General features: G+C 40.4%; 1 protein-coding gene across 4 annotated transcripts; it reads left to right on the top strand.

Moving 5' to 3' along the window:
- The first annotated feature begins 1,719 nt into the window (after positions 1 to 1,719).
- dse (dermatan sulfate epimerase) lies at positions 1,720 to 20,225 on the top strand. Of its 4 annotated transcripts, none has more exons than XM_029496539.1 (6): positions 1,720 to 1,886; positions 3,974 to 4,457; positions 8,341 to 8,594; positions 14,295 to 14,534; positions 16,737 to 16,944; positions 17,534 to 20,225. In XM_029496539.1, exons 2-6 carry the CDS (start codon positions 4,018 to 4,020, stop codon positions 19,278 to 19,280), a joined length of 2,889 nt encoding a protein of 962 aa, XP_029352399.1. In that variant the 5' UTR covers positions 1,720 to 1,886; positions 3,974 to 4,017; the 3' UTR covers positions 19,281 to 20,225. The 4 variants fall into 4 exon arrangements, with proteins under 4 accessions (XP_029352399.1, XP_029352397.1, XP_029352398.1 ...); XM_029496537.1 differs by having other exon boundaries at positions 17,513 to 20,225; XM_029496538.1 differs by lacking the exon at positions 1,720 to 1,886 and adding an exon at positions 1,923 to 2,209 and having other exon boundaries at positions 17,513 to 20,225.
- The last annotated feature ends 1,972 nt before the right edge of the window (positions 20,226 to 22,197 follow it).

The following is a 22,197-nucleotide window of genomic DNA, read 5'->3' as shown; positions in this document are numbered from 1 at the left end:
ATAGCAATTAATTTTACTACCATTAATGTGCACAGATGGGGATGCAGTATCATAAAAAGCGACTCATTTCAGTCCCACTGGAACATTTACCAAAAAAACAAAAAAAAAACTTACATCTCAGCAAAATTAAACATGCTAACATCTTCTGCAAATTCAAAATTAAAAATAAAAAGGCACTTAAATATGCTAAGGACCTATTAATAATTTAGCAATGACCAAACAACAAAGTCTTAACAGAAAAGGCCTACAGCCAAACAAGGGTGATGTATACTGTAGAACTCAGGAGAATAAACAGTCAAACAAAAGCTGATAATAACAAAACTACTGAAGGCATTTAGCCTTGATCTTTGCCTAAGGCTCCACAGAACAACTCCTTACCCCTAAAGTATTTGTTAAAGTGCAAAAGCATGTGAATGAACCAACGTACTGCTTCAATCATATTCTGGATCTTATTCTGACAAATGGCATTGAAACTGACAAGCTAACAATTTTTCTTCAAAACTCTCTTTTGACCAGCCATTACCTCATTACATTTGAGTTTACTTTAATTGACAGCGCAGCATCGAGGAATAAATTCAGCTATAGAAGATGTTTATTTGAAGATGCTGTGGCCAAATTTAAAGAGAATATTCAGTCATCATTTGCAGCAATGCCATATCTTAATTCAAATGAGGATTTCTACCATACACAGGTTGATGACCTTGTGATTAGCACTAGGGCCACACTGTGTTCAAATCTTGATGATGCTGCCCCTCTCAAAAAGAAAGTAATCAAACAGGGGAGGCCAGATCCCTGGCACGATTCCCAAATTCGTGCCTTAAAGCAGACGTCACAGAAATTAGAAAGAAAATGGCATTCCAGCAACTCGGAAGAGTTTCACTGAGCCTGAGCCTAATAGAAAACAAGAACAACCCCAGATTGTTCAGCACTGTAACCAGGCTGACAGGCTGATTGTTTTATGGACTTTTTACTATTACAGATAAAATTCTAACAATCAGAGGAAGAATTCATCAGCTCTTACCTACAGTAGACAGTTATCTTCTACTGCATACAGCAACTCCTGAATCAGCTGCAACACCTATTTTACATCTGGAGTCATTCTCACCTCTGAATCTCTCAGAGCTAGCTTCTAGCTAGATCCAGCTGAAGACCAAGACCAGCAGAGGTCCAGCTAAAGACCAAGACCAACTGAGGCCTATCTGAGGACCAGGGCCAACTGAGGTCCAGCTGAAGACCAGGACCAACTGAGGTCCAGCTGAAGACCAGGACCAACTGAGGTCCAGCTGAAGACCAGGACCAACTGAGGTCCAGCCGAGGGACCAGGGCCAACTGAGGTCCAGCCGAGGGACCAGGGCCAACTGAGGTCCAGCTGAAGACCAGGACCAACTGAGGCCTATCTAAGGACCAGGGCCAACTGAAGTCTAGCTGAAGACCAGGACCAACAGAGGTCTAGCCAAGGGACCAGACCAACTGAGGTCCAGCTGAAGACCAGGACCAACAGAGGTCCAGCCGAGGGACCAGGGCCAACTGAGGTCCAGCTGAAGACCAGGACCAACAGAGGTCTAACTGAGGACCAGGACTAACTGAGGTCTAACTGAGGTCCAGCTGAAGACCAGGACCAACTGATGTCCAGCGGAGCACCGGGTCCTGGGTTATCCAGCCCGGTGGGAGGAGGCCCGCTCTTTCCTCATCAATCTCCTTTAAGCCTCTCTCCTGCAGCCCCTCCTCACTCGCAACATGACGCTCCCTCCGACCTCACGAATTCCTTCCCTCCGCTCTCTGAAGGCGCTTCGTCCCTGAATCCGGACTTCGCCGAGCCGCCACCAAACACCGCCAACAGCTGGGACGACATGACAGCTTGACTCCGGGAGCGCCGCTTCCGACAGGTAACGTCACCATATTTTAACCTACGCCACGGAGAAACGTCCGCGCGGCAAGGCGGCTCCCTTTTTTTCAGCTTCCTCCTCCTTTCGGGTTATCAATAGCATCGATTAAGCGATATTATTGTTTGATAAGACACCGGAGCGTCTGGACAGCGGCTCTTCTGGCTCCACAGCCACATGTGGCCCCTTTAATGAACCTAACGGACGGACGGGAACTAGAAGTTGGAATCGGTCATTGCTGGATGTGATTCCCGTGAAAAAGAAGAAGATGGAGTAGTTCCCTTGGCGGCTTTAAGCCGAAACCTTTGCTCCAAACAACAGCCATGGTGACTGACACATGTGAATGTTTCATTGGAATAGCGCAGGAAATGGAGGCCCAGGGAAGGGCAGCTACACGTCCTGTTCCATCTTTGCATTTGCTCTCTATACAGTGATGCGTTATTTGTACATTTATTAGGTGTTTTAATAATCCTTCAATTTACGCAAGGGTTTAGTGTAAGTGATAAAGGTCAGACACACTTAATGTAACTCCAGTAGCACACATGCTTTAAGCAGGACCATGGCCATTATTATAATATTAACATTAATACTGGGGAAGCATATTCTTAATTAGATTCACTGTGACTAAATGTGGCTTTTGTAAGGCTAACAGGAGAACAAGGACTTTGTGACTTTGGGGCTTAAATCCGCATTCAGTCTAATAACCATCAGAGGGCGACTGCGATGGTTATACAAGAAAGTTAGATTGCATTGAAGTGAGAAAACGTCCAAATTTCTCACTTGATGTATGATTTCAGTCAGCGTTTTCCAAATAAGTTTCGGTCTCCAGTTTCAGTCTTTCAATGCAACATGATTTTCATGTTCATGTGATTGTTTTTTATATGAGAGCAAACACATTATAATATGTCACTGAGAACCCACTTGAATATTCTGTGCTACTCACTAAGTCAGGTTTGTCTCTGGGACTACTGAGGTGAGGTGTGATATTCATATTAGTCTTGTATAATCAGTTTAGCCTTTACTGGTGAATTAACTGATTTTTTTCTATGAAGTGTCAAAGTGCAAAAAGACCTTGGGTTTACAATGATTTAAACATCTTCACATTGCTTATAACAGTTACTAAAAATGATCTGTCCTGAAACTCAGAAATTAAATGAGCCATTAGAATTTTAGTTGCATGTCTGACTGTGCAGATACAGTAGATGGGGTAGGTCAAAACAACTAACTATTCCTAAGTATTATTCTGTGAAAAACTATTGAAGTGTTAAATTTGTCTATTTCAGTCCCCCAGGCCTCTGCTTTAAAAACAGATCATTGACTCATGGCAGACATAGAGCTACCCAGTGACAATTTCCACAGTCGAGTCGTCTTGATGTTTTTTTTCTTGGCCACAAGTCGAATGTCCTCATGTCTACCTCAGGACTCAAAGTTAATCTAAAGTTAAGAACCATGTGGATGTACCTCTTCCTTGTGTATTAGGTCTTACACAAACTACATGCACAGCCTGGAAAACTTGCACCTATTAGACTGAACTCCAGTCTAAACGTCGTTTAAATCACTACCAAATGGTTTTCCATGGGGCCTTTGCCAACAGCTCCACTAAGGTCATGGAATTTACCCTCATGTTCGGAGCAGAGACACTGGGCCAACTCTAATGTTTCTGTGAAGCCCAGTAGTTTGGTTTAGAGCTTGTTTTGCTTGACCAGAGCTGTGTCACTATAACACCCGGCGTTTTATGACCTTTAGCGTTCTTCTTCTAGACGTTTAAATCTTGGGGGGTGAACATGAGGTAACACAGTGTGCACAGTGGGAAATAGTGCAAGTTTATCACTTTATTCTTGGAAATTGTAAATAAATGGGGATTTTGTGCAAGTATAAACCTGTCTGTATGTGAGCAACAGTGACTGACTTTATGTGACAGTACTGTGGCTTCTTTTAAGCTGTGTAGCTCAATAATGGCCAACATCAGTATGGAAAGCCTGCATCATCAGAGCAACAGCTGTATCTAATTATTCAAGGAATGCAGGGCTTTGTGTAGAGTATGGGCTGGCTTTCTTAAATCCTTCTTTTCCCCCACTTTTCCTTCTCAGCTGAGCTCCTTCGGCAATGCCACTGTATCCTCTTTGATGAAACAATGAGAACCCACACCCGTGGGGCCCCCACAGTCTTCTTCATAAGTCTGCTGTGGCCTCTGCCTGGCCTGTTGGTGTTGGCTGTGCTGGCGACGGTGGCAACAGTGGACCCCAGCGGAGGAATCCCCTTCATGGGGGGCAACTATGATGGGCATCCAATGTTATACTTCAGTCGGGGGGATGTGGAGGAACTGCAGTATGCAGCTACAACGACTCATCGGGATATGGCGAGGAGGATCCGTGATGCTGGGGAAACCATTCTGGAGCACCCAGAGGAGTACCTGCCCCCCTGGAGCCCTGCAGAGTTCAGTGCCCGGTGGAACGAGGTGTATGGAAACAACCTGGGCGTGCTGTCCATGTTCTGTCTGCTGTACCCTCACAGGGCCGGAGCCCTTGAACTAGCCAAGGACTACATGGAGAGGATGGCGGCTCAGCCTAGTTGGTAGATTTTCTGTCTTTTTTACTATTTCATCTATTTAATGTGGCATAATGAGATTGGAGGCCTGTTTTTCTTCTTCCAGGCAAAAAGGGAAAAAAGGTCAGTTGAGTTTAAAGATGGTACCTGATCTCTCTCCTCCTCCATGTGTACATTAAGTTATTAATGCTAAATCCTCCCCGTCTGAGGTTCTGTAGCCTCTGTTCTCATTTTTCTCTGTGGGCAGAGATCTACTAAAGATGCATTCTGCTCCGATAAGTCTGTGGTCCAGGAAATATGTTTACCAGCTGTCTGCTAAGAATATGCACCCCCAATGAAAGGAAATGAAATCTTCAGATGTGAGTTGAATACCAGACAGTGACATCCACTTTGCCCTAATTGTTAACATTATCTAAGGCTAGGTTTCTGTAAGTAATTTCATATTCTTATCTTTGCCGAATGAACCTGCATTAAATGCCTGTAAAAAGCTGCCATTTTGGGTCAGTGAACATGGACAATCTAGGGGCCCTAGGCTTGGGAGCCAATGCAGCTGGTAACTCATCTTAAACAGTATGCCTTACCAGAGGACGATCTCCCCTGCTTCCATGACAAAGCACATGGCTAAATTATTCAGTCTTTCTGTCTTCATACAGACCTTGTGGGTGAATGTTGTTGACATGGTGAAACATGTCATATTGTCCACTTTGTAACGAAGAAAGTGATTCTGTTTCCAGCTGTTTTCACAGATGGGAATAAAAGAAAAGCAGGTGAAGATTACTTCTTCGGTATGACATCAAAAAGTTGCAGAAGTCCTGATGGCTGGCTTTAGAACATTTCTAAATACAAGCTCTGAGCATTTCCCTGTGCAATGAGACATTTGATATTTTCAATGTGGAGACTGTATGAACCTTAAACCTGTAGATTGAATGGACCATTTAACATCTACCTTTAGAACGTACGTATCTTTAACATCTATCGGTAGACCAGGTGGACCTAGAACATCTATCTTTAGACGTTTAATTATAATTGAGCCTGAATGAAATGCAATCAACAAGTCAGCTGCCTGCATCCATACAGCTCGCGTCTGGAATTGTTCAGAATTGGCCATGGACCTGAACCTCAAGCAAGCCTCAGCACCACCGTATTTCCCCTTACAATATGATTAAGTTTGTTGACCATTATTTCTTGCTGGCAAATGCAAATTGGCTGAGAAGTGAATTCCAGTCATTCAATGCCTCTAAGTTCTTCACAGCTTTTATTTAAAGAACCAAAAGGGGTGAAATGGTGCTTGGAGAATGGTCACATACAGTTTTGGGATCCATGGTAAACTTCTACTACTTATTTGCATATATTTACATCAGCTTAGAGAATTAGTGCTCATCTGCTGCTTGGCCTTTTGTCAATACCCATTTTCTACATATGTGAAAATATTCTTTAAATAATTTTAACAGCAAAACAAAATCAATATAATGTTATTGGACATGGAAAAGAGAGATGCCATAGTCTTGCCCTATACCCATTAATGGTCGGTTTCTGCAGGTGCTGAGTTTGCGTCTTATATCAGACTTTATCTAAGTGCATTTATTAACCATAATGTATTTTGCACCCCCTCCAACTCCTAGATCCTAGGTCAAAAATATTGACTTCATAAAATGAAATGATAGATATGACAATGAAAACTAGCTAATTTTAATTAGTCATGTCCATCTTGCTGCTGCTGTAGTGTTGGAAATATAGAATTCATCATTCAAGCAGAGTCAACTCTGTTTTATTTTTCATTTTAATTCTCAGTACTAATTTCAAGTAACCATGTAGACATTCTATTTTAAGCTGCAACAGCAGAACAGGAGCACATAAATGAATTAGTTGTGAGGTAACTCAAATTTTTTTAACTGTGTGGACAAGCTCTCTCTTACAGGTAACCCCCGCCTCCTCCTTCATGCACAGGGTTAGGGAGAGCAGTCTAGCAGCTTAATCCTTCCCATTTTGTTGCATGGCTGCTATGTTCCCTTCAGCCATTCAACTGAAAAAGAGGGATTTTCCAGTGACTTAATTCTTTTTGGGTGGGTTACGAAGGGAATGGTGGGGTGGGGGTGGCAGGGGAAGATGGAGCAGGGAACATTTTTTTACAATATCTTTAGGTATGCCACAGTGCAGGAACGAGAAACCACCGAACATGTGTTTTCACACACAGTTTTTTCCTTGGCCACACGTTTTATTATGGTCACTCAACATCTGAGTGGCTTCACGAGTCAGCTGTGGTATTCATGACCTTCAATTATGTCTGCAGCAGCTCCATGAACCACCGATGGGGAACTTCTACTTTGTGGCATCCTCGTGCCTGCTTTTGTCCCACCTCTTTTCTTTTTTTTTTTTTTTTTTTTTTTTCATGTATAGTTTACACAGTCAGCAGACTATAGTGAGACTTTGTGCGCTTTGAAATAATGCAAAATACAATCAAGTAGTGACGTGTTGGTAATTTTATGACAGTTTTCCTTTTTGCCATATGAGCCAACTGCAGCATAAAGAACTTTAATCCCACAGCACAGCTTCACCAGCAGTCAGGAAGTGATTTTCAAATTAAATGACTTGAGTTGATAAAATATTCAGTGGAATCGAAGCACAGGACTTACAGATGTAAAGTGGACTTGATTAAAGTGGCAACAGCACGGATAGAAGCTGACAAAACAAAACTCTGAATTCAATACTTAGAGATGGGTCTCACCAAACAAGTGGCTCAGAAAATGATCTACAGTGCATTGTATTCACAAATAAGCTCAATATACCAGAACTTAAATGAAATATGTGTGATGTTGGATAATGCTACATAGCCAAAATTGACAGACCTGCAAAGAACTTCAAGCAGTGTGTTTACCAGTTAAGATGGTGACTGTACTATTATGACAACTCTGTATCAGAAAGCGACAAAATAGGCCAAGTGGGATGGGCTACCTGGTTAGCATGCTAACTTAAGTAGAAGCAAACAAGTGGTAGAAGTAAAAAGAACAAGGGTTGTTGCTGGAGGCTTGGCAAGTAAATGAAAAAGGGTTAGGGTTATATTGAATTATTAAATTATGGCTCCAGTCTAAAGGGGGCATCTCTTAAAAATGAACATCACATTGGAATGAAAATTTTTAACTAGAGACTGAGACCATAAGCTCATTAGGAAAATGTCAGTGAGCTAGTAAATCAAAGGAGAAGTAGGGACATTTTCACATAAATTTCAAGACAATCTTTATCTCTTTTTACATCCAGTAGAGTCAAGCCTTGATGGTCAAAAGAGAATGCAGGTTTAAGGCTCTTCAGTAGTGGCTTTTAGTGGCAATTTATAGACCTGGAGTCAGTGTCTAATTGTATAGACTGTCTGTATACAACAGAGCTGGAAACTGCTAAGGTAGCATCACCCAGTGATAAACTCAGTGACTGTATCATTAAATGAAATCAAGTCATTTTAAGAGACAGTTCTTTGGTTGGTTTCATCCCCACATCTGAATTTGATTTCTCTTTAACTGAAGCATCCAGACTGATTTGAGAACACCTGTGTATGTAAAGAGCATGTGTTGTAAAACGACACATGCTCTTTACAGAAGTCAGCGGTCTTATACCTCAGTACCTGTTAACCAGCAGAGAATTTGTAAATGCTACTATTTTTAATCTTTATGGGTGCAGCTGCTTTGTGGTGTAAAAAAAAGCTACTTTATTTTTTTTGCTTTCAAAGTGGATAGGCATTTTATAGCTGTATTTAAGCTCATTAAAATGCTTTGTTCAGGAAAGGATTTTTGTTCATGACGCAGCATTTAGGTTTTATTTAAAGAGTGAAACTTTCACACCTGCTTACCATTGCATGTTTTGTTTCTAAGCTCCATGTGTGTCTGCCCCTGTCCTCAGTACTGTGTTGTTGGTGTTGCAGGCTTGTCAAAGATGCCCCCTGGGATGAGGTTCCTCTGGCGCACTCTTTGGTTGGCTTTGCCACAGCTTACGACTTCTTGCACGAGTACTTGAACAAGGAACAGCAGGAGCGTTTCCTCCAGGTGATTGGCAATGCATCACGCCTGATGTATGAGAAGTCTTACATCCGAGGCTGGGGGTTCCAGTACCTGCACAACCACCAGCCCACCAACTGTGTGGCTCTGCTCACGGGAAGCTTGGTTTACATGACCCAAGGTTAGTGACTCTTTATTATGTGCTCTTGTTCATGCCTTCACTGCAAAGCAAAACAACCTAAAAAATATTAAAAAAACTAAAAAAGTTAACTAGTCCGTTTGTAGTAAAACATTTGGTTTCACAAAAAACAGGGAACTATTTGAATCAAAAGAGAAGTGAAACAGGTCAGGAAGAACCAATCAATTGACCAGGATAAAGAGAAGGACTGAGACTCAAATCACAAGATGATAAAACACAGCTCTAACACATTAAGAAAGTCAGGAATCAGAACAAGTTCCTTACATTAAAACTATAAACAGGAAATAACCCAAAATCATTAAAGATCAAAAGTCCAAAAACAAACATGAAGTGAACAAACTAACTGATCTAAAATGCTCAGAAATGTACATCAAAGCAAACCATGGCAGCCAAGGCATTCATTCCAGCTTTGGGTGGGAATAGAGTAATGAGTAGAGTAATAGAAATTTGTTTCACTGGTAGATTAACTTATTGAGGATGATCTTACTTTAACATGCACTACCAGTCAAAAGTTTGGACACACTTTCCCATTTATTTGAATAAGAAGGTGTATCCAAACTTTTGACTGTTAGTTTATCTTATCCATTCATACAGACACTTCCAGACATGTTATTAAGAGCTGCTAGATATAATTATAATTGATATAAAATGTGGAATAAAAACAGTTGACTGCTAACCTTCTAATTGCAGCTGTTGACATTAGTCCTTGTTCTGCTGTGCAACCAGTTTTTCTTTACCTTAATTAGGTGAGGTCTGACTCAATAAAGAAGAAACTTGCTAGCTGGGCTGAATATTTTGTATGACGTGTTTTGTTTCAAATAATAATTTAGAATTCATATAAATATGTGTGTACGTTATAAGCAGCCTATATTTTAAATATTTTCTGCATTTTATTAGCTATCAAACATCCCTGTCCTTTGGAAACACAAGTCAGCAGTTTCAGACAGAAAGAGCAAGGAAAACAATTGTTTGAAGAAATTAAACAACAGACTTTATGTAACCAGAGCCTGAGAGAGAGCCTGAGAGATGGCTTTTGGTTTTTGAAACTGCAAATATGTTATAGGTATACACAATAGAAATAAGACAAATGGGGAAGTGAAAATATAGGCCATTAACTGAATTATTGTCAGGGTGAGACTTGCCTTGGAATTTCACTCCTGTCAGCCTGAGGATATCTTTCATAGCTGCTCCTAATCCTGTGTAATTGGTCCCCAGATGAGCTTCTCCACAACTGTCACATTGTCCTTCTGTGAGAATTTCTTTGGATCATTGTCTCTCTAGTACATCCTTTGTGGGATCTGACTGCCGTCTTATTCTTGTTTTTCTTCTGCGTGATGGGCCATTAGAAGGTGAATTCAAGCAGTTCAGCTTGTTTTATTCACATAAATTTGATATCTGGCACAAACAATCCAGTCCCATGTGTACAGAATGACTGCTACCTTCCAGAGAAACGCCATGGTGACATGATGGTTTTATATGAAGGGTTTTTATTATTATTATTAATTTTATTTTTTTTCTTGTAGAAGGATTAAGGTTCTGTGAACACTTATATAGGAAGTATACACAAAGGTATAGGAAACCTCTTTATGCTTTGTTTCATTTTGTGTCCAGCTCTTTACAAAGAATTAAGTCTTTTATAGCCGCTGCTTGGGTGCTTTGTTAATAGACAAACAGATTATATTTGTTAAGCGTGCTTTCCTGGGGACTGCATGCATAGGTGATAGTTTCATACCTAGCAGGGGTGAGAAAATAGCTCCTTGTTAGATTGCTGACACATGAATAATTAGATGAATCCCTGTGCAAAGGGATATTACACCCAAATATTATTCTGTTAGAATAAATAGTAATTTTGTGGTGAACTGTCATAAATCACTACTCTTTCTGTCAATAGATTAAGCCCACAGCCGAAATACATGACAGGCCTTTATTTGTGCATTATTTAAATAACACACAGTTGCTGAACAGAAAAAAGTTGTTGCGGTCATGTGGTTTTGGTTCCTTTAAAGCTGTAACAGACCTGTGTTGTTTAGATAAACAGATAAGACAGCAGCTTAGAGCAGCCTTGCATTCCAGATGCAGGTGATTGCATACTGCTTGCCTTGAAGCAACGGAGCAGTGCACGGTTTAAATATAGTTCATCTGTTGTGAAGCCAGGCTGCCCTGTCTGCCCCATCCTTCACACTGACCACCCAGACTTTAATGCCTATCTGCATCAATGCATGTCAGCCTGGGAGATTTTTAAAGCTATTACATTTTATATTAATTTTTAATTAAAAATAATACATTTTAGAACAAGCGAATGGCTAATGACACACTGTTTCTTTTTTATGACCTACTACCTCCTATTTCCATAAATACAGTGTATTTAGTAACATATATAATTAGGTGAGATTCTACTGATTCTGAACATCTGGATTACTTGGTGACATTTTTAAACATGTCGACTTTCCAAGGAAAAAAAAACATGGTATAAAGAAACGGAAAAGCCTTAATGTGGGTATAAAAGGGTTAAAGGTCAAGCAGAATCAATCTGAATGAAACCCTAACCCTTCACCAAAAACATGAGCATCTTCAGTCAACATTATATTTTAATATCTGCCACTGTTCATGTGCTGTACATGCAGTGATGAAGATAGTCTGGTATGTTTTTTTCTTTAAATTGGTTTTTGTGTAATGATTCTTTCTTAGGTCATCCCTGCTGTGCAATCACTCCATTCAGCACAGTATGAATTACACATATTTTCTCCTAATGACTTGCATTTTGTGACATGCCACCTATATTCTCTGTTTTATCAAAGAAAAATCTATGGCACCAATGGTTCAGTTAAGTTGACCATTAAAAAGTACTGTCATAACAGACTCTGCGCAAATGCATGTTTTCATGCTAACAGCAGATTAAACGGCTATGTGTTGATGTCTCCACAAAGATTTGTCATAGTCTTACCTCTGCTCAATGTACTGTACTTTGTCATTGTTTTGATCTTCTGCCCTGCAAGCTCGGCTTTTGTTTGTAGTGTAGACTATACTCTCTGTAAAGATGGATGCATCTTCGGTGGCGTCACCCATCTGATCCAAAAAATTTGCCTTGTGATGAGGTTTGTTTTGAATTGAGACTTTAGTACATACCAGTTCAATAACTGTGACAAGAACACACTTCTGTGTGCATTATTAGCATTATTAGCATGCCTGGCTTGCTAATTCTTTTTGCTGGCTAATTATCCTGTTAATCAGCTGAGCTAGCAAGCCAGGTATGGTGAACGCAGACACAGATAGCTACTAACTACTGCTAACATGTATCGTTAATAATTCCAGAAGAAACTGACAAACAGAATTTTTGTAAATGAAATCATGTCCAACATTTAGCTGAGGCAAACTCTAGCTGAGTCTGAGGGGGCGCATCTGCCATGCCCCCAATAAAGCTACAGTATAACAATAGAAAAATTCAACCCCAGATTGCACTGGGATTTTGGTCCTCTAGTGTTATCTTTCTGTCCCAGTTTAATTACTAAAAACTTCTCTTTGAAAAAGATGATAAACTCACAATGTACTCCCCAGCTCCTAACAACAGTCTGACACTGAGACATGAGACAGCTTAAACAAGTAAGCTCTGTGGAACTCATTAAAGACCAAAGCAAAAATGGCTTGAATGGCTTTCTAGACACTGTTGTTTGCTAACATCAGGAGGAAAAAAAAAAGGCAAAACCTGTTTACACAATACTATATACACAATAGTTCTTTTTCTGCTGCACACCAGTTCACTGAGAAATTAGTAAATTTAACTACAAAACAAACAAATCATGGCAGCTATCATAATTTTATTTTTTTTTTCTCATGATCACATTATGTTTTTACTTTTGAAGAAAATGTCTGAAGCCTTTGCTTCTCTGTAGAATGAACGTGGCCTGTGTGAGCGCTGGTGAGGCTCTGCTTGTGTAAATGTGGTTGTAATGTATGCCAAGAGTTCCTGATGGATGGTAAATACCTGCTCTGTCTAGCCCAGCAGTCCCCACGCTCAAACCAAACTCTGTTGGGGACATCTCTGGTGGGCGGACCACGGGTTGCACCCAGCCTACAGCTTACTGCTGATGGCCCAGGGATTCCTCAAAGAGCTGTGGCTGGAGTGTTTATGTGGTCACTTGTTCTCATAGTAAACTCTATGTGTGTGATCCAGCGTATGTGTGCATATGTGGTGTAGTGTGCCATAGTGGCATCATGCTTTCCCCAGCATTGCTGTGGAGGGTTTCTTCAGGCAACAGACTAAGAGGACGTTGTTTGCTGTTTTTCAGTAATTCTATTCGTGACAAAATACACACCCTTATACTCCTAAAGCCTCTCACTTCAACCTCCGCTGAGAACATACTGTCAATAATCCAAGCACATTCAGAAAATGTATTTAAAAAAAAACAACATTATCTCAGGAGTTACCGTAATTTCCAGATTATAAAACGCTACTTTTTTCGCACGCTTTTAACTCTGTGGCTTAAACAAATATGCGGCTAATTTATGGATATTTACAGGTAACAAGCTTCATGCCACCAATACATTTAGCATCACATCAGACCAATGAAATTACCGAACAGGTCAGAGTGGACCAATGAAATTCTTCGAATTAAATGAAACGCGCCCGCACTAAATTCTTCAAATCAGTCATATTTTGCGCTTCATGGAAAAAACACGAAGCAATGCATATGATGCAGCTTTCAAGTCGATCGATCTGGCAAAAAGGCGAAATCTCTCTCTGTAACATCATTCCTGCCATATGCCATTTCCTCCCATATTTCAGACACCTGCGGTTTCTAAACAAGTGTGGCCTATATATGCACAAAACAGTTTTTTCTTTAAATTTAGCGGGTGCAGCTTATATTCAGGTGCGCTCTATAGTTCGGATATTACGGCATATTTAGGAATTATGTTCCCACTGTTTACCTTCTTCTAGCAAGATAACTAGCAAAACTTTGTCTAGAAGCAAACTCTAGCGCTTTGCTTCTAACTTAGATAGATAGTGTCCATTTGCACTTAAATAGATCTACTATGAGTCTGTTTTGTATTCCTCAGATTTGGTTTATCACGTCTTTTGGCTTTGGCTCAGTCCTGACCAAATCTGGTACTCATTCTCGTTTTTACGAGCTGGACTGGATATAACTTAACAATTAACCCTTGACAGTTATCACAACTGCATTCAAAAAGTCTGTGAAGATTACTTTAGACTTTCTAGGTAGCTACTTGCAAAGACATGACGTTTTACTTTGTTAAAGAAGTTGTAAAAGAATTTGGATCTACTATATATTTATATTTTATATCGCAAGCCCACTGATTTAAATTAACCCCCTGCCAGGCCTAAGCATTGGACATTTAGAGGCTACTTAATTGGAAATGTAGTTATTACAATTGGAAACTACATCTGTGAACTAAAAATATGAACGTAGTTCAGGAAAACACCTGGTCAACGAAGTGTAGTTTGACTCGGGTACATGGTTTGGTCAGGGGATCATCGAAAATAATAATAAAATCGCTTACAGACCTTCCACCTTCAAAAGATTTACTTCAATGAGATAAATTTCAGCTCTCTCTCCAAAATGGAAACGTGTTCCCAAGCAATTCCACTATCAAAAACAGCAATGATGAGAGGGCTAGATATGCAACAAATATAGCTATATTCCATGCGTAATTGCTGTGTTCCAGGTTACCTTCAGGAGGCCTACCTGTGGACAAAGCAGGCGCTGTCCATCATGGAGAAGTCCATGGTCCTTCTGCAGGATGTGACGGACGGCTCTCTGTATGAAGGAGTGGCGTATGGGACTTACACCACCCGCTCTCTGTTCCAGTATATGTTCCTGGTGCAGCGTCACTTTGCCATTGGCCACTTCGACCACCCCTGGCTCCTGAAACACTTTGCCTTCCTCTACAGGACCATCCTGCCTGGTAACTGTCATATCATCCGCTGCATTTGTTTGGCCTAAGAAATTGACATATGATACATTCAAGGAAACACAAATAAATTGACAACCAAAGAGAAGAAGCAAACATTTAAAAGCCTTAGCATGTATTCAACAGCTAGTGTGCTCTAGATGGGTTCATCATCATTTTAGTGTCCCCTGGAAACACTTTTCTCACAGTCTTTGGTTTTGTTGTATTTATTCAGTCAGTCAATCAGTCCTCACTTATATAGCACATTTTAAATAAAGTGCTTCAAAGATAAGCGATAACATTACACAAAACACAACATAGCAAAAACAGAATTTCCCAAGAAAGTAATAAAAAAGAAAACAAGATAAGCTTAAAACTATCAAATATATTATGGGTCTGATTGGTATAAAGGGCAGTACAGCGGCGTAGTTGTTAGCCCTGTCATCAAACAATAAGAAGGTTTCGGGTCTGAATCCTGGCCTGGAGTTTGCACAATGTCTGCCTGGGTTTCCTCCCATCATCCAAAAACATGCATGTCTAGGTTAACTGGTCACTCTAAATTGTCCCTAAGTCTGAATGCGAGCGTGAGTGGTTCGTCCCTATATCTCTTTGTGTGTTGTTTACATGTGATTTCTTAGGTTGTATGTTGTTAGGGCCACCAAACATTGTCCTAAATTGGTATATGCAGGCAATAATCTATAACTAAGTGGTTACCTAATTTGCCAACTAATCCACACTAGCATGAAGCATGCCAATACATGCATGCAGTGACCTCAGGCTACCAAATCAGAGAGTAGCTTCTTCTCTCAGCTTATATGGGTTATGCATGCGTGTAGTTATTACCTTCCTGGATGCCTTTCAAAGCTGAGCTGAGACCTGCAGGGATCAGTGGCATCCTGGAAATTTCATCTGAAGGTCAGCAAGAGGGCAGAGGCAGAGGATGGGCCCCCTGGATCAGGCTCAGATATTTTACAGCCCCCTGCCAACAGTTTCTGTATTGTGTCTGCTGCACTCAGACAGCACCTCTAATTACACCAGCCAGGAGAGCCCTAGAACCAAGAGCCACAATAGCTGCTTTCTCCCTCCACCAGACTGGAAGACAGGGCCAGATTATCCTCATCTGGCTCTTAAGTAGTCTGGATCATTGCTGTCCCCCCAATGACTCTTGTCTTGTTTATGTGTTTGCATAGAGCTGACAGAAAGCAGATGAAGGTGTATCTAACATTTTGTGTGCTCGCTTCTGCCATAAAGTACATTCAAAACAATTAAAAAAATGTAATCCATGATTTTGGATTTTCTCAAACTGAAGCATTTAATTAAAAGGAAGCAGAAGCGGAGGTGAAAGGCAGGCAAGACATGAAGTGCTTAGTGTGATGTACACAACAAGATGTCAGAAAAAACAGTCAAGCAGAAAGATGGCAACGTCAACATTTCTATCTACTGAAGGGGAGTTGTTTTAGAATATAGTAGAGTTGATGCATCAGTTGATTGCTCTCCATTCACTTCCTGTGTGTATGCTACACATATCAAGACAAAATAGGCAGTATGGTAGTAGGAGAGAACTGCAAGTTGACCAAATATCAACCCACTGTGACGCTTTGCAACCACTTGTCCATCATCTTGGCTTTTCATAACCAGAAAAAAAAAGAAGAAGAAGGTAGAGCTGAGGTAGAATGAGGCTTCGATCTGACCCGTTCTCTATTCTATTCTGGAACATTCTGTCAATCACTAATTAGCCTTGACCTTTACTGCATACAGAATTATGGTCTGTTTTCCTCCAAATGAGGGTATCTTTTATGGAGATCATGTTGGTCAGAAGTGTTCAGAGGCGGTATTGCTCAATTAAGTCATGTGTCAGTTTAGGTAGTTTGAAGTGTAAGCACTGAGAAGAGTTGAAGGCAACATCTCTGCTCTATGTTTTTTTTTTTAATTGTCTCTGTTTTAGCTCCAGGTCAGAAATGCTCTGCATTCATACGAACTCAGTGTAAACAGGAAACATTGGTTTACCTTCCGTTGATTTGTTGCAGAAATATCATAAACAGGACAGTAAGGACAGTTGTAGAATTTGACTAAACAGCTGTCATAAAGAAGTTGAAGTTGTTATTTTTTTGCGTATTGGTGCTACAAATTTAAAATCAGCTATTTATTCATAGTCTGACAATTTCATGTAATATGAAACACAATTTTTTGTCTGACACCACTATGTGTTTGCACCAGGATTTCAGCGGACTGTAGCCATCGCAGATTCCAACTACAACTGGTTCTATGGGCCGGAAAGCCAGCTCATCTTCTTGGACCGTTATGTGTTGCGTAATGGCAGTGGAAACTGGCTGGCAGATCTGATTCATCAAAACAGGGTGATGGAAGGCCCAGGACAGGCTGGAAAGGGCCAGCGATGGTGTACACTCCACACAGAGTTCATCTGGTAAGCTGCTCAATTCACTTGGATAATGAGAGACATATTGTACCCATGTGGATGATTATTAAAAGGTCTATTGGTGATGTACTTTTACCTACTTTGCATTAAATGCAAGGACTTAGGTGCAGATATTTGAATGGGTTAGGAATGCAACAACAATTATTTTCAATATTGATTTGCTTAATTGTTCTGTTGCTATCCTGTAGTTTTGGTCACACAGACTAGGGGAAAAAGCGTACATTTAGCAATTAACATTTGTCAAAGGAAAATAATATTTTGTGCCATTTGGTGCTTATCAGTATGATCATCACAGGTTTTTCTTAGATCGTTATCCCAGTTCATACTCTTCATCAGGTCCACATTATATTGTGACACAGGATTCAGCATTTTCATGAGATCTTTCATATGAACACCTTTTCCTGTTGAGGTAGTCAATGACTGGTCAGAATAAAGAAGTTGATAAAAAGTGGGCTCACAGAAAAATTAATGGCAACATATAACTTATGGAATACTGTCAAGGTACACATAATTTTACAATTTTTACAAATTGTACAAATTTTAATAATATCATCAGTCTTCTCATTGCATTCTGCAGGTATGACCCAAACCTGATGCCAAAGCCACCGTCGGACTTTGGGACATCTCAGCTTCACTACTTTGAGGACTGGGGTGTGGTGACATATGGCAGTGCTTTACCTGCCGACACCAACCACACCTTTGTCTCCTTCAAGTCAGGGAAACTGGGAGGACGTGCAATCTTCGACATTGTTCACCAGAATAAATACAAAGAGTGGATCAAAGGTTGGAGGAACTTTAACGCCGGCCACGAGCACCCAGATCAGAATACGTTCACATTTGCACCCAATGGTGTCCCGTTCATCACAGAGGCACTATATGGGCCCAAGTACACTATGCTGAACAATGCTGTATTGTTTGGCTCGGCCGTCTCAGGGAGCTGCTTTAAGCCATGGGCTGGACAGGTTACAGAAGCCTGCGACTCTAAGTGGTTGAAATACAAAGCGGGGCTGGCTGCTGACACCCAGGGCAGAGTGGAAGCTGCTATGGAGAGACAGGGAATGGTATTCATACGTGGTGAGGGACGTTCTGCTTACAATCCAGAACTGAAGATCAGGAACTTTCAGAGGAACCTGCTCCTTCTTCACCCACAGCTCCTACTCCTTGTGGACCACATTCACTTAGATCCTGACAGTCCAACCTGGGCCATGAGTGCCTTCTTTCACAACACAGATATGCCATTTCAGGGCACAAAAGTAGATGGTGTTCATGGAGCATATGTAACACACGGTGAGGACAATTACAAGATGTTCTGGATGGATGACACTGGTTACAGTAACAAAGGAGTGACAGGCTACTGGAATTACCCTCGAGGGTACCCATACAACGGCTCGAACTATGTGAATGTCACAATGCCATTAAGATATCCTCACACCAGGGTGGCCTACATCTTTTTTGGACCAGGGGTGGATGTACAGAGCTTCAGCCTGCGTAGTGATGACCAGCGTGTGGATATTTACCTGGCCACTAAGGATCACACTTACACCATCTACCTGCTAACCGGAGAGGTCACAAGTAAGCCGCTGTACTCTATGGTGCTGCTGGACCACAAGAAGATTGTATTTGAGAAGGGGGCAGTTCCAGGGGACAGCTCACCAGTGGAAGTTGAGGAGTACATCAATGTGATGGAGGACAACCTTCAGCATGTCAAGCCCGTCTTCCAGCAGATGGAGAGACACATCCTTGGACGGGTCCTCAATACTGCCAGCTTCCGTAAGACTGCAGAACGTCTCCTCCAGTTCTCTGACAAAAGGAAGACAGAAGAGGCCATTGAGAAGATGTTTGCTATGTCCAAGAAGCAGGGCAAGGGCAAAGGGGGGAAGAAGGTGAGCCTTGGGGAGAAGCTTTCGGAGAGTCTGCCTGACATTTTTGCACAGATTGAAGTGAATGAGAAAAAGGAGAGGCAGAAAACTTCAAAGCGTACATATGAGGACAGTCCGGAAGAGAGTGATGCTGACTCACGTGCCTTCATGGATTATACAGACATTCGCAAAAACAAAAAGGGTGGCTTAGTCAAAGGCCGAAAATTCAAAGAGGTTCACATGGTGGCCACTGCAGGGAGTGAGGGTCTCCCCAGCGCAGCCTCCTACATAAGACTCTTCCTCCTCCTGAACACCGGCACCTTCTTTTTGCTGCTGGCCGTCTTGCTGACTCGCTTTCAAAGGGGTCGAAGCTTGCACACACAGAGGTGTTTCTACACAATCCTTCTGATCGACTGCTTCATCTTACTGTACCTCTACTCCTCCTGCTCTCACACACAATGCTAACATCATGAGTGGGTGTGGGGGTCTTACAGCTACAGATCAAATGGCCCAATTGTTCGTGGTGAGTGAAATACACCTAAGTCCTCAGTCTGAGCCAGATCTCACTCCAGAATATCAGGGCCACTATTAGGAAAAAATTCTGACTTTTCAAGAAAAAGAAATTTAAATATTTTGACCCCAAAGTAATGTTAGGAGCATGAAGTTGTAATTTATTCCAACAGAAGGTGTCAAAAAAGTATGCAGGAACAAGGCCACAATGTTTCAAAGATAAAGTCATAATATAAGATGCATCTATAGTCCTATTTATGGCTTAACCTGAGGTCATCAGTTCCACTGTGAACACGTTATCATTCAGTTGCATAATGTTACAAGATGTGTCTTTTCTTCTTAGATAACTACTGCTTATTCATGTAATATTCTGGCTTTTATTATTGTTATATTACAACTCTTTCCCCCCATTATTATGAATGTATGTAATGTCACACATTATATTTGAATTATATAAGTTTTACTTTTATTCTCCAATATCTTTACTTTTTTTTAATTGAGTAATTTCATGATGCTGTAATTCCTAATTTTGACTTCCTTGAACTTTGCTCTCATAAGAATGTAACTTTCTGGGTATATACCAGTTTTTCTTGTAATGTTATGATTTTTATTCACCTGATATAGTCAACTCAATTTTTCTTACATAGTCCAAAACCATAAATATGCCTCAGGGTCTTAAGAATAGTGATTTCAAATTTGCAATTAAATTTTTGCAGTAGGAAGACCTATATTCTTGCAACATTAGGACTTTTATTTTCATAATATGACTTTTCTTGGCATTGCAGCTTTATTCCCATAATTCCATCCATTTTTCTCAAAGCTATTCTCATTTCATTCCTGAAAGCTCAGATTTTTTTTTCCAACAGTGGCCCATCACTTTTAAGATCTACGTAAAGGGTGTTGAGGAAAAACAACTGATTCCAAATAGGAATTGATGAAAGATGAAACCAGATCACCTCTGATGTAATAAGCTTCTGTGGAGCTTTCGAGCCGAGTCTGTGTGAAGTTTTGTTCTTTTTAGTGTTCAGAGATCCTGCCTTGTCTCAAAGATCTCAAGGTTAGCCACTATAAGTCAGTCACCACAGCTGTACTTGAGATTTGTCTTGTCTACATAGTTCATAGAAATGCATTTAAATGTATATATGTGAAAGCAAGATCTATTTTTATGGTTTCTCTTTTTTTACTATTTGTGAATAAAATTTCCACCCACATGTGAAAGTGCTTATTCATTATGTTGTGTTGAGTAAACTGCAAACCGTGTTAGCAAAACTCAGAATCAGTTTCACCTTAAATAACATTTGTCATGCTGGCAGTACACCACAAACTGCTTAACACAGGAACCGTGATACAAAAGACACCCCCCTATTCACACACACACACAAACCCTTTGCACACACAGTACTAAGAACATAATATGAAGGAGGGGAAACGCTGTTGTGAACCTCAAGAATTTGAATTTGCAATGAGGAAACAACTGAAAAATAAGACTGGAAAAACAATGGAGCATTAAAACAAACAAGAAATTGAAGTCAAAATAGAAATAAACAATATTTTTGGAAGATAATAAAGTCACAAATAAAATTTTGAATAATAGAAATAACCAGAATAAGTGTGAGTTTGCATAAAAATGTCAACACTTCCTCCTTCCCTCAGGTCTTAGGGAAAGGCTGATCCACAAACCTGGACCACAGTAAAAAGATGATGCCTCATTGAGGGCTTTGTTTCTAGTAAATTAAAGGGCTACAACAAATCAAATCAAATCAGATTTATTTGTATAACGCCAAATCATAACAAAGTTACATCAAGGCACTTTACATATAGAGCAGGTCTAGACCAAACTCTTTATAAATTTATTATTATATCTGAACAAGCAGACCTGAGCACAAATAAGTCAGAGTAAAACCAGTGTAAGTGATCTAAATCAGGAAAAAACTTTGAATAAACTCTGGAAGAGGAATAAGATATATCACAGCAGCATTGAATGTATCCTACTACAACTACTGTGTATACTTAATAGTAGGATATATTAATTCTCTGTATGGGTCTGTTGTCAAGAATTTAATCAACCATATTATTTTAATTTGTAGCTCTGCACAATATTACATCAAGCTCCCTCGTCTAATACACACAGCTCAGCAGTCATACAGCAGTAATACTGGCGTGGAAATTTTTATTTAATTAGATATAAACATGTCCCTTTTGGCTGTGAAAAACTATTTTCTGGTGGAATCAATACACTGCAGTAAAGAATCTGTTGTCCATTATGTACAAAGTCTGCAGTTCATCTCAAGTGATGAATTTCTCAATTAGAATTTGTCAACTGAAAATGTTGAGACACATGTGCTTCACTCTCTGAGTCAACACAGTCTAAACACTGGAGTCGTCATCCTCCTCTCCTCCAAGCTGCCGGAGCGAATTGCTAAATCCACAGTGAACAACATCATTTGTTACAAATTACAAACAGTAGCTGAATTAAAAAGTCAGACGTCACGGCTGCATATCCATTACTAACTGAATAACATGAATATTTTTCTAATATTATTGTAATTATAGTCATAATAATAATAATAATACTACATTCATGTTACTGATTTGTCTCCATCAGCTGTTCGAGTGTGTGTGTGTGTGATGTTTTTCGTCAACGGCCGAACTCAGGAACTTCTTGAGCTTATGAGTGAGTGAAATCAAAAGAATACCTTTCCATCTCTCTCTGCACAAAAATGTAGTGGGTTGTTTTGTTATGATTGAGCAGATAATCACCTCCAGATGTGCTCCGCGCTTTTTCCTTCAAAATTAAAAGTGACCTCTGTTGTCTGGTGGGTCCAAACACTCCGGAGTGGAAAGCAATGCTGATTTGTCTGGTTCGTGTATC

The sequence above is a fragment of the Echeneis naucrates genome, chromosome 24 (assembly GCF_900963305.1).
Source record: "Echeneis naucrates chromosome 24, fEcheNa1.1, whole genome shotgun sequence".
Classification (NCBI taxonomy): domain Eukaryota; kingdom Metazoa; phylum Chordata; class Actinopteri; order Carangiformes; family Echeneidae; genus Echeneis; species Echeneis naucrates.
Note: the sequence above shows the minus strand (reverse complement) of the source record. Positions and strands in the feature narration are given on the sequence as shown.

Bases quoted from the DNA above. Each gene is read 5' to 3' on its own strand.
- dse (XM_029496537.1), top strand. From the start codon at position 4,018: ATGAGAACCCACACCCGTGGGGCCCCCACAGTCTTCTTCATAAGTCTG. The intron at 14,535-16,736 runs GTAACTGTCATA...TGTTTGCACCAG, and splicing joins CTACAGGACCATCCTGCCTG to GATTTCAGCGGACTGTAGCC. The intron at 16,945-17,512 runs GTAAGCTGCTCA...TAATATCATCAG, and splicing joins CTCCACACAGAGTTCATCTG to TCTTCTCATTGCATTCTGCA.